General features: G+C 42.8%; 1 protein-coding gene across 1 annotated transcript; it reads left to right on the top strand.

Annotated features, from left to right (window-relative positions):
- Positions 1 to 3,648: 3,648 nt before the first annotated feature.
- On the top strand, positions 3,649 to 5,654 carry UTP3 (UTP3 small subunit processome component). The gene has a single exon (XM_005555132.4). The coding sequence runs from the start codon at positions 3,794 to 3,796 to the stop codon at positions 5,228 to 5,230; it is 1,437 nt and encodes a 478-aa protein (XP_005555189.3). The 5' UTR covers positions 3,649 to 3,793; the 3' UTR covers positions 5,231 to 5,654.
- Positions 5,655 to 13,350: the final 7,696 nt, after the last annotated feature.

The raw sequence follows: 13,350 nt of genomic DNA, 5'->3' as shown, positions 1-13,350 counted from the left end.
TTCCACAACATTTTATTGATCCGCTGTTCCAGTGATGGATATCCAGGTTGTCTCTAACTTGCTGCTACCAAAAATAACTTTTCAAATAGCCTCGTACAGGTCCTCTTATAGATGGGCTTACATGAGAATTTCTTAAACAAAAAGATATCTGCAATGATTTGTAAATTTCTGATACAGGTAATTCTGAGCACCCAGAAGATTAGTAAAGTTACAAATGAGAATAAAGCATAGTAGAGTACTTAGGTTAGCATTGAAGGTTTTTGTAGTAATGAAAGGTATGGCTGGAAAGGTTGTTTTGGGGTAAAACTTCAGGATAGCCATGTATGCTGTTAATAAATGAGTTTTTACTATCTTGATAGGAAATGAAAGTTTCTGAACCAGGATATGGGGTGACAGAAATGATATTCTAGGAAGATATATCTGATGTACCAGATCAAATGTACCAGAGACTAAAAGGAGACCTATTAAAGGAAAAGTTGAAAGCCAGTATAGTATAGTACTTAGCTATAGCACAGCATGGATTCTGAAGCCGGACTGTTCTGGTTTAAATCTAGTTCTAACACTTATCAGCTTTATGACCTCACTTAAGCTATATGTGCCTAATTTTCTCATCTCCAATTACAGATTATTATAGTAACTTTTCACAGGGTTATAATGGTTTCAAGAGCTTACAACGGTATCTAGCACATAATAACCACTCTCAGTGTTAGCTATTATTAATTATAATTGCTTCAACAGTCCAGGAAGAAATAAAGATTAGTTTAAGCTAATGTGATCATACAATACCTCCAACACCCAGAACAAATGCCCTGAAAGAAGTATCCTAATGTGTCATCACCTAATGTGTCATTCACAGACTCCCTAATTTCCATAGTAAGAAAATCCCATAAAGGGCTTAGAGTAAGGCAAAAAGAATATTTAAAAAAAAAAAAAAAAAAAAAAAAACCTGCTGGCTCTCATTAGTGTAGCTTGCTAACTCCTGAGTCAGATATTGCAATAACATAATAAAGATTCAAATTGGCTGGCCGCAATGGCCCACACCTGTAATCCCAGCACTTTGGTAGGCTGAGATGGGCAGATCACCTGAAGTCAGGAGCTTGAGACCAGCCTGGCTAACATGGTGAAACTCCATCTCTACTAAAAACAGATAAATTACCCAGGTGTGGTGGCAGGTGCTTGTAATCCCAGCTACGTGGGAGGCTGAGGCAGGAGAATCAATTGTTCTTTATCAAAAGGATCTGAAAAACTGGGTGAAGCGGCTTGCACCTTTAGTCTCAGCTACTCAGGGGGCTGAGGCAGGAGATCACATAAGCCCAGGAGTTCTATCCAGCCTGGGGAACATAGCAAGCACCAGTCTCTAAAAACAAAGGCTCTGAGAATGTTAGAATACAATACTCTCTGAATATGCATTGAATACTGCAACTCTGTTCTGATAGGAAATTTAATATTTAGTATAAACTAAATAATATTAATATGATCATTCCCATTTACAATATCCAAAATATTTTTCTAACTTATCTATAATAAAATATGCATTTTAGTCTTGAAGCCTGACTAAATTCTCAAATAATTTGCAATTAAAATGAACAATTAGTATTTGTTTTATGTGTCTAAATAAAACTTAATGTTTAAATAATGAAAATTTAACATTTAAAGCAAGGAAATAACTACAGTCCTAGCACAGATGTTATATTCTTTAAGCAATATTCCCAAAACAGCAATCTAAAGGTTATCTCTTACCCCTCCGTTCTCTTACAGCACTGGGTTTACATCATACACTGCCTTGTATTCCGGTAATCTGTATGAGCGTCTTATTTTCTACCTGATTATAAAGTCCTTAACTAGCTGATTCATCTTTGGATCCACTACTGTCTGTGGCATTCTGCAACAAAGAGTAAGCAGTTAATATCTGCTAAATGACAAAATGTACTAAAATTTACATTAAGAAATAAATTCATGCTTACCATCAGAACATAACTTTTGCCCACATCTTTCTAAATTTTATTTTCTAAAATCTTGTAAAAATTTCAAAATGTTTCAGACACCTTTAGGTACTTGGAAAATGTTTAAAGTATCACTTTTCTAAAATTTTGCATTATTTCTATTAACCTAATGACACTATACTTTCTGCAAAGAATTGTCACCTTTGGCCGGATGCGGTGGCTCACGCCTGTAATCCCGGCACTTTGGGAGGCCGAGGCGGGCGGATCACGAGGTCAGCAGATCGAGACCATCCTGGCCAACATGGTGAAACCCCGTCTCTACTGAAAATACAAAAATTAGCTGGGGGTGGTGGCGTGTGCCTGTAATCCCAGTTACACGGGAGGCTGAGGGAGGAGAATCACTTGAACCAGGGGATCGGAGGTGGCAGTGAGCCGAGATCGCCACTGCACTCCAGCCTGGCGACAGAGCGAGCCTCTGTCTCAAAAAAAAAAAAAGAAAAGAAAACAAAGAAATTGTCACCATTAATCTTATTTTATTTATTTTTTTGAGACAGAGTCTCCGTCTGTCGCCCAGGGTAGAGTGCAGTGGTGCGATATCGCCTCACTGCCACCTCCGCCTCCCGGGTTCAAGTGATTCTCCTGCCTCAGCCTCCCGAGTAGCTGGGATTGATTACAGGTGCCCGCCCCAAGCCCTGCTAATTTTTTTTGTATTTTTAGTAGAGACTGGGTTGCACCATTGTTGGCTAGGCTGATTTTGCACTCCTGACCTCAAATGATCACCCACCTCGACCTCCCAAAGTGCTTAGGATTACGGGCGTAATCCACCGCGCCCAGCCATGTCACCATTAATTTTAGCAACATATCAAAAGTTCAGCTTCCAACCACCTACATTAAAAGGTATCATAATACTAACCCCGAACCTTGCATATGTAATGCCTAAAAACTTACACCCTGAATTACTCTAACATTCAGGGCAGATCTCCTCGAGAAGAGTCAGACCCTGCAGTGGGGCTCTGCCTTCCCAACGTCAGCCTCAGGGTCATCTAGGTTTATCGATCCCCATGGAGCGGGTCCCCGAGCTCTGTAAGCAGGGAGAGGGCGAGGGGGATGAGTAAACCCGAGCCGGAGGTCCGGCCTGCGCTCTCCCCCGGAAACCTCCCGCGGGATTCTGGAGTCTAGCGGCGCTGCCTGAGGCTGTGGTGCCCAGAAATGTGGTGGTGGGGCGGGGGGGTGGGTATGAGAGAAAAACAATCTGATTAACTTCCAGCCTGATAAGCAGAAAAGAGAAAACAAGGGAGCAGGAGAACTACACTAGCACACGCCTGCGGGTCGCAAATGCCAGGTACACGCGCAGTTAAAACTCCATGGAATGCCTCCACGACTTCTCCAGGGCGTAAAGCGCAGCGCCCTCTATTGGCCGTCTGGATCTCGCCTGGAGGTGCCGTCAAGATTCCGTCCGCCAGCCACGCCCAGGCACTCCAGAATAAGCGCATGAGCCCCAAGAAAGGGTTCGGTGGAACGGAACTTCCTTATCCTATCGTTTCCACACGGAAAGATTTTAATTCACCGGAATCGACTGGCGTCAAAGGGCACAGCGAAAAGGAAGTTGGTATCAACGTGACCTCGCCTAAGGGACCGAGCGGAAGTCCTGAATCGTACGCCACGCGGAGAGCATGCTGGGGGCCGGAAGGTAAAAGAAATTCCTGTAGCGGATCCTGAGTCTGCAAACTCTGGTGGCAGGGGAGCGCGCGGCTGTTTAAAGCCACGAGTTATCGGAGCGTCTGATTCCTGCACCGAAGTCAGAGGTGGCCGAAAGTCCGGAGTCGCTGTAAAACCTGAGATTGTGAGCCATGGTGGGGAGATCCCGGCGGCGCGGAGCAGCTAAGTGGGCAGCTGTGCGAGCCAAGGCAGGTCCCACGCTCACCGACGAAAACGGAGATGATTTAGGATTGCCACCCTCACCAGGGGACACCAGCTACTACCAAGATCAGGTAGATGACTTTCATGAGGCACGATCCCGGGCCGCCTTAGCTAAGGGCTGGAATGAAGAACAGAGTGGAGACGAGGAGGATGGCGAGGAGGAGGAGGAGGAGGTGCTAGCCCTAGATGTGGACGATGAGGACGACGAAGATGGGGGGAGTGCGGGGGAGGAGGAGGAGGAGAATGCCGATGATGATGGTGGGAGCTCCGTGCAGAGTGATGCTGAGGCCTCTGTGGATCCCAGTTTGTCGTGGGGTCAGAGGAAAAAACTTTACTATGACACGGACTATGGTTCCAAGTCCCGAGGCCGGCAGGGTCAACAGGAGGCAGAGGAGGAGGAAAGAGAGGAGGAGGAGGAGGCACAGATCATTCAGCGGCGCCTAGCCCAAGCGCTGCAAGAGGACGATTTTGGTGTCGCCTGGGTTGAGGCCTTTGCAAAACCAGTGCCTCAGGTAGATGAGACTGAGACACGGGTCGTGAAGGATTTGGCTAAAGTTTCAGTGAAGGAGAAGCTGAAAATGTTGCGAAAGGAATCCCCAGAACTCTTGGAGCTGATAGAAGACCTGAAAGTCAAGTTGACAGAGGTGAAGGATGAGCTGGAGCCATTGTTACAGTTGGTGGAACAAGGGATCATTCCACCTGGAAAAGGAAGCCAATATTTGAGGACCAAGTACAACCTCTACTTGAATTATTGTTCGAACATCAGTTTTTATTTGATCCTGAAAGCTAGGAGAGTCCCAGCACATGGACATCCTGTCATAGAAAGGCTTGTTACCTACCGAAATTTGATCAACAAGCTGTCAGTTGTGGATCAGAAGCTGTCCGCAGAAATTCGTTATCTGTTGACACTTAAGGATGATGCTGTAAAGAAAGAACTGATTCCGGAAGCAAAATCCACCAAGCCCAAACCAAAGTCTGTTTCAAAGACTTCTGCTGCTGCCTGTGCTGTTACAGATCTTTCTGATGATTCTGATTTTGATGAAGAAGCTAAACTGAAGTACTATAAAGAAATAGAAGACAGGCAAAAGCTAAAGAGAAAGAAAGAAGAAAATAGCACTGAAGAACAGGCTGTTGAAGATCAAAATGCAAAGAGAGCCATTACCTATCAAATTGCTAAAAATAGGGGACTTACTCCTAGGAGAAAGAAGATTGACCGCAATCCCAGAGTGAAACACAGGGAGAAGTTCAGAAGAGCCAAAATTCGAAGAAGAGGCCAGGTTCGTGAAGTTCGTAAAGAAGAGCAACGTTATAGTGGTGAATTATCTGGCATTCGTGCAGGAGTTAAAAAGAGCATTAAGCTTAAATGAAGTTTTTGCTTAGCATAAGGTTTTTGGCAATTGTGGATCAATACATTTTTACTTTTAACTAAAGTGATTGTATTAATATATAATACTTTAAATTTTAAAAATTCTTGTCCACAGGGAAATTTGTCTGGGTTATTGGACAATTTATATTAAGATTATAAGAACTGTGGGAGCAATATGAAGGTGCTTGAGAAAAGAGATGATGTTGAAGTTTTTCAGTATTCTGTTAAACAGGTATTAGCTTAGGCAAATTTCACAGTTCATTGTACAGTGTTAAACTCAGAACATGTGTAACTTTTCACATAAAGAGAATGCACCTTTGAGAGTTATTTGTAAAGCAGCCTATAAAATAGTTCTGAAATATTTTATTTACCTAACTGTAATTATTGGGCTACTTGTTAATAAATGGACTTAATGTTAACATGGATTTCATACGTTCTGTGTGGTTTAAAAGCATAGGAATGAAACTTTGGTTAAAAGTAGAAAAAGGAAGATATATGCCGTAATTACATCAATTGTCAATATTTTCTCATAGTTCTTCATGTGGTAAATAAGATAAAAATCCCATTTCCCCTTCTTTACTGGTGATTTGCAGCGGTTGCTGCTTGTGCTTGCACTCCATTTGCTAAAAATTTGATATGATTACTACTAGGTAAGTGGTAACTAAGTGGCAACAAAGTTCCATTTTTACAGAGTCTCACTCTAGCCCAGGCTGGAGTGCAGTGGCAGGATCTCTCGGCTCACTGCAACCTCCACCTCCCGGGTTCAAGTGATTCTCCTGCCTCAGTCTCCTGAGTGGCTGGGATTACAGGTGCTCACCACCACGTCCAGCTAATTTTTGTATCTCTAGTTGAGACAGGGTTTTGGCTAGGCTGGTCTTGAACTCCTGACCTCAAGTGAGCAGCCCGCCTTGGCCTCCCAAAGTGCTGGGATTACAGGCATGAGCCATCACGCCCAGCTCAATGTTCCATTTTTCTTTGCTGCTACACTGGTCTCTAAGTAGAGGGAAGATGTCAAGGTGGTGAATGTAAAAATAGGATATTGCCAGGGAAGAAAATGAGAGGACTAGTGAAGGAAACCCACAAAAAAAAGCGCTAATTTCCTCATTGTGTCACTGTGTATTCAGTAAACATTGTGCTAGCTGCTAGAGATGCAGAGATGATGCATGATTAATATTTATTGAACACTTGCCATGTGCTAATTGTACATCACCTCATTTAATCTTTAAAATAACTTTGCAAGGTGATACTGTGCTCTTACAGATGAGGATGCTGAAATTTTGGAAGGTTGACCTTCTAAAGGACACCTTCTGGAAATCTGAACCCAAACTAACTTGAGCATTCATTCTCTTAACCTCTGGCTTACAGCTACTTCCTCAGAGTAGCACACAGGACAAATTATTTTGTTTCCTTATAAATAAAAGAGGTAGGTTGGAAATAAAAATAACAGTGCTTTCTAAGGTAACTTTTCTGAGCACTTTGTGCTTATTTCCTTATTTCTCATAACCTTATGTGGTAAATTCTGTTATCCGTATTTTGAAGATAAGGAAACTGGCAAAAAGAAGTAACTTTCTCAAGGTCACACAGCTATTAAGTGGCAGAGCCAGGATTTCAACCCAGCCTTTATGGCTTCAGAACCCAATTCTATACTTTTTATTTTATTTTTTATTTTTTTATATAACAGAAAAAATACAGGTTTTGGAGTTAACAGGATGATTTTCAGTTACTTGATCTCTGAGTTTCATTTTCTTCATCTGTATGAGTCTCTATTATTATACCTACCTCAGAGAAGCCATAAGTCAGTGGTTAAGAGCAGACTGTAGTTAGACTGCTGGGTTGGGTCTTTTGTAGGGGGGGTTGTTTGTTTTGGTTTGGTTTTTTTGCAACACAGTCTCACTCTGTCACCCAGGCTTGAGTGCAGTGGTGTGATCTCAGCTCACTGCAACCTAAACCTCCCAGGTTCAAGCAGTTCTGCCTCAGCCTCCGGAGTAGCTGGGAGTACAGTCCTGGTCGAACTCCTGGCCTCCCAAAGTGCTGGGATTACAAGCCTGAGCCACCACACCTGGCCAGAATACTGGGTTTCTAACCCAGCTCCATCACTTAGTACCTGGGATTTGGACAAATTAGTTGATCTGTCTGTTACTCAGTTTTCTCATCTAAAATGGGGATGATAGTACCTACTTTGTAGAGTTATGAGGATTAAGTGAATTAATGTATATAAAGCACTTAGAACAGTGTCTTTTAAGTGTTGGCTTATAAATGATAAATTAATAAGTTAGGGAGGAAAGGGTAGCATTGGATAAGCACATGAGTTACAGAAAATCTAGGACAGGGCAAAAAGAGAGGACATGAAGTTAGAGGTTGAAAGTATTTGGGCTGGGCATGGTGGCTAACACCTGTAATCCCAGCACTTTGGGAGGCTAAGGCAGGTGGATCACCTGAGGTCAGGAGTGCGAGACCGGCCCGGCCAACATGGTGAAACCCTGACTCTACTTAAAGTACAAAAACTAGCTGGGCATGGTGGCATGCACCTGTAATCTCAGCTACCTGGGAGGCTGAGGCAGGACAATCACTTGAGCCCAGGAGGCAGAGGTTGCAGTGAGCTGAGATTGCACCACTGCACTCTAGTCTGGGTGACCAAAAGACTTAGTCTCAAAAAAAAAAAAAAAAGTTTTTGGTGTTCAACCGGGCATGGCAGGTACCTGTAGTCACAGCTGTCAGGAGGCTGAAGCAGAGGATTGCTTGAGCCCAGGAGTTCAAGGCCAGCCTGGGCAATATAGTGAGATTCTACAAAATAAATTTTTAAAAATTTTCAAGAAAAGTATCTGGTGTTTTATATCAAATCCCTGCTATATTCGGAGATTATATGGGGGTAGAGACAATAGATTGACAGATGGATTTGGTAAGAAAAAAATTATGTTTTGAAGGAAGAAAAATCTTCCATTTAGAAAAGTGGAAAAAAATATGTTATATATTCCTTTAGAGACATCACAATACTTTATAAATATTATTCATTTTGGAGTAGCTAGGATGTAGATGGTGCTATCCTATATTATAAACATAAAACATGACTTTGATGTGAGTTAATGGAAAAATAAGTTGTTGGATATAATATTTACATCTTTCAAAATTTGTTGTTTTTATTTTTTGAGATGGAATTTTGCTCTGTCGCCCAGGCTGGAGTGCAGTGGCGCAATCTCGGCTCACCTCAACCTCCGCCTCCCAGGTTCAAGCGATTCTCTTGCCTCAGCCTCCTGAGTAGCTGGGATTACAGGCTAGTGATGGGGTTTCTCTATGTTGGTTAGGCTGGTCTTGAACTCCCGACCTCAGGTGATCCACCAGCCCCAGCCTCCCAAAGTGCTGGGATTACAGATGTGAGCCACTGCACCTGGCTGTTTTTTTGTTTTTGTTTTTGTTTTTGAGACAGAGTCTTGCTCTGTCACCCAGGCTAGAGCAGGCTAGAATGCAATGGAATAATCTAGGCTCACTGCAACCTCCGCCTCCCAGGTTCAAGTGATTCTCCTACCTCAGCCTCCGGAGTAGCTGGGATTATAGGTATACACCACCACACCCAAGTAATTTTTGTATTTTTAGTAGAGATGGGGTTTCACCATGTTGGCCAGGCTGGTCTTGGACTCCTGACCTCAGGTGATCTGCCCACCTCGGCCTCCCAAAGTGCTAGGATTACAGGTGAGAGCCACTATGCCCAGCCTCATCTTTCAAAATTTGTATGTATATTTAACAAACATTTAAAGAGCACTGAGATGTGCTGGGTACTGTCATTGGTGCATGAATAAGTTGTTAACCAATGTGATAATCTTTGTAAAAATTCACTTTGTGAATTCTGGAGAGCTTCATGGGTAAGAGTTCCAATAAAGTAGATTACCGGTAGCAGGCATCAGTGGAAAGCAACAACAACCTGTTAGTTTTATGGCAGTATATTAAACGATAGGCAGCTATGAAAAATACAAAATATTAAAAATTAAAGTAGAAGAAAACATCAAATTAGTGATCCACTAAATAGCTAGTGATGCACTTACTCTGCCACTAACAGCTGACTGGCTTTGGGCCAGTCAATTTCTCTAAGCCACAGTTCTTACCTATATTCTTATCTACGAAGAAGTTAAATAAGATCAACATGCCACTTTAATTTTTGTGTAGAAATAGATTTTATTCACTTTTCAGACCTCTAAGAACTACCTAATGGTCAAAGCTTCTGGCAAACTGGAAAATTACTTTTTGTGATCTAAAAGATAAAATCTAGCTTACATAATTTGAATAATTAATTTTATTCACATATCTTACACAAAGTATTTAATATATCTGAGGAATGGATGGAGTTGCTATGAAATAAAAGAATTTTAAGTTAACATGTTAAATTATACAAGTTAATATTACCAGAATAATTCAGGAAAAGTGGAACTTAGTATGCTTTACATCTCGGAGATCACAGTGATGAACAGGTATTGAACAGGAACACTGAATTATAGATGTTACCAAAAAAAAATCATGTTTCTAACTAGAATTTGAAATCACACTGGGCCGGGTGCGGTGGCTCACGCCTGTAATCCCAGCACTTTGGGAGGCTGAGGCGGGCGGATCACAAGGTCAGGAGTTCGAGACCATCCTGGCCAACATGGTGAAACCCCATCTCAACTAAAAATACAAAAAGTAGCCTCGTGTGATGGCCCATGCCTGTAGTCCCAGCTTCTCAGGAGACTGAGGCAGGAGAATTGCTTGAACCCGGGAGGCAGAGGTTGTGGTGAGCTGAGATCGCACCACTGCACTCCAGCCTGGGTGACAGAGCAAGACTCTGTCTCAAAACAACAACAACAACAAAAATCACACTGAAAAAAAAAAGTTGCTTCAGCTAATCACATTACTTTTTTTTATTCTTAAAAACAAAATTGTAATTTGCCTTTGAAAATTTAAAAAACAGACACAGGCAGAGTGCAGTGACTCATGCCTGTAATCCCAGCACAGCAGGAGGCCGGGGCAGGCAGATCACTTAAGGTCAGGAGTTCGAGACCAGCCTGATCAACATGGCAAAACCCCACCTCTACTGAAACAAACAAACAAAAAATCAGCCAGGCATGGTGGTGCACTCCTGTAGTCCCAGCTACTCGGGAGGCTGAAGCAGGAGAATCACTTGAAACTGGGAGGCAGAGGTTGTAGTGAGCACTCCAGCCTGGGCAACGGAGAAAGACTCAGTTTCAACAATAAAAAAGAAAAAAACAGTATAGAAACTTAATACTCCCCCATCAACAAATATTAGTCTGTATTTTTTTATTTTGTTTAAGATATAGTTTCTCATAGCTGAGTTTTTAATTGGTAGTTACTTTAGCTATGTATTCCAGATGATATATTTTGATTCAGCTATTCTTAAAAAATAAAAACAATGATTTTACATTTGCTTCAAAGCAGTTTTAAATGACAGCAAGTATCAAGAATCAACATTTGTTAAACTGCAAAGCAAAAAGACATGGAGGAAACTAATAAAATGTTCTGCTTTAAGAAAGCCAATAGGGCCGGGCGTGGTGGCTCACACCTGTAATTCCAGCACTTTGGGAGGCTGAGGTGGGTGGATCACCTGAGGTCGGGAGTTAGAGACCAGCCTGACTAACATGGAGAAACCCTGTCTCTACTAAAAATACAAAATTAGCCGGGTGTGGTGGTGCATGCCTGTAATCTCAGCTACTCGAGAAGCTGAGGCAGGAGAATGACTTAAACCCGGGAGACAAAGGTTGCAGTGAGCTGAGATTGCTCCATTGCACGCCAGCCTGGGCAGCAAGAGGGAAACGCCATCTCAAAAAAAGAAAAGAAAGGCAGTAAATGGAAGTGATTGGGAAAAGTTTAGCCTCCAGAGCCAGATTGAGTTCAAAGCCCTGTTTCACCCACGTACCATGTGTCTTTGGTCTACTTAACCTCTCTGTATCCCAATTTCCTCACATTGAATAATATATAATAGTTAATAGTTTAAATAGTTCATCATGTAACATCAGTTTAGAACACTTGACAGGTAGTAAGTGCTTCATGTTCGTTACTATTTTTTTAAATCCAATTTTGAAAAACTGGCCGGGTGCAGTGGCTCACGTCTGGTATCCCAGCAGTTTGGGAGGCCGAGGTGGGTGACTTATCTGAGATCGGGAGTTTGAGACCAGCCTGACCAACATGGAGAAACCCCGTCTTTACTAAAAATGCAAAATTAGCCGGGTATGGTGGCGCATGCCTGTAATCCTAGCTACTCTGGAGGCTGAGGCAGGAGAATCGCTTGAACCCAGGAGGCAGAGGTTGCAGTGAGCCAAGATCGTGCCATTGCACTCCAGCCTGGGCAACAGGAGCAAAACTCATCTCAAAAAAAAAAAAAAAAGAAAGAAAAACTGCCAGGTGTGGTAGCTCACACCTATAATCCCAGCACTTTGAGAGGCTCAGATAGGAGAACTGCTTGAACCCAGGTATTCAAGCCAACCTGGGCAACATAAAACATTTAAAAAATTAGCTGGGCATGATAGCACACGTGCCTGTAGTACCAACTTCTTGGGAGGCTGAGGTGGGAGGACTGCCTGTGCCTGGGGAGGTTGAGGCTGTAGTGAGGCATGATGGCCCCACTACACTCTAGCCTGGGCTGCAGAGTGAGACCCTGTCTTAAAAAGCAAATTTACTCCACTTGAATGAGTTAATTTTTCTTTGGTTCTACCATAATGGTTCTTTTGTTTGTTTGTTTTTGTTTTTGTTTTTGAGATGGAGTCTCGCTCTGTTGCCCAGGCTGGAGTGTAGTGGCGCAATCTCGGCTCACTGCAACCTCCACCTCCTGGGTTCAAGTGATTCTCCTGCCTCAGCCTCCTGAGTGGCTGGGACTACAGGCGCCTGCCACCACACCCAGCTGATTTTTGTATTTTTAGTAGACAGGGTTTCACCGGATGGTCTCGATCTCCTGACCTCGTGATCTGCCTGCCTCGGCCTACCAAAGTGCTGGGATTACAGGCGTGAGCCACCGCGCCTGGCCAACAATAATGGTTCTTAAACCAGAATCTCCAGGGGTCAGTTGGTAAGTGTCAAGTACAGATTCCTGTGCCCTACCTGCACAGATTCTGATTGAACTGTCCTGGTGTTGGGTCCAGTCATCTCTATTTTAACCGGTATGCAACATGATTCTGATCCAAATGGCCTACAGGATACGTTTTGGGAAACATTGCTCTGGGTTTTTCTCAGCTAATAACATTAGGCATATGAATGAAGTTAATTACAGGAGTGAAATATGATGTGGCATTACCATGGGACTTCTTCTTGAGAATCTTAAAAATAATAGGCCTCCCCACACCCCACCCCAGAACCATAGCATAGTCTTCATCACATTTTGCATATGACAGTGGGTTCCTGGACTCCCTGAAGCCAGGAGTGCATGGACCTCAGTTAGAAAACTTTATGCTAGCCTGGGCGCAGTGGCTCACGCCTGTAATCCCAGCACTTTGGGAGGCCTAGGAGGGCAGATCAAGAAATCAGGAGATCAAGACCATCCTGGCAAACATGGTGAAACCCCGCCTCTACTAAAAATACAGAAATTAGCCAGGTGTGGTGGTGCACTCCTGTAATCCCAGCTACTCAGGAGGTTGAGGCAGGAGAATCACTTGAACCCGGGAGGCGGAAGTTGCAGTGAGCCGAGATCATGCCACTGCACACCAGCCTGGCAACAGAGCGAGACTCCGTGTGAAAAAAAAAGAAAACTTTATGCTAGAAGGGCTGTATCTTTTACCCTTGTGCATTGTTTTATATGGCCTGTTTTAATATATATAATAGGCAATTTTGCCATGGTGGGGTGAGGATTATTCAAATTAAGTAGATGGCAGAATTTAATTAGCACCTAAAATTTTTTTACATTTATTAAATGACTTCTTTTAGACATACTTACAGTTTTATTCACACCACACTTGAGCATACATAAAAAGGGAAATATAAATGTAAGCTAAATAAGTTATTCCTTAAGCTTCTTATTCAGTCCAGTTTTTCTAAATTGCTTTTATTCAGATACCCGAAGGTCACAGAAAAAAAGAATTTTGATGTGATCTTAAGAAGAAAGAGTCTTACAAATAAATGAGGCTGGGCGTGGTAGCTCACGCCTGTAAT

This window comes from Macaca fascicularis, chromosome 5 (genome assembly GCF_037993035.2).
Source record: "Macaca fascicularis isolate 582-1 chromosome 5, T2T-MFA8v1.1".
Classification (NCBI taxonomy): domain Eukaryota; kingdom Metazoa; phylum Chordata; class Mammalia; order Primates; family Cercopithecidae; genus Macaca; species Macaca fascicularis.
Note: the sequence above shows the minus strand (reverse complement) of the source record. Positions and strands in the feature narration are given on the sequence as shown.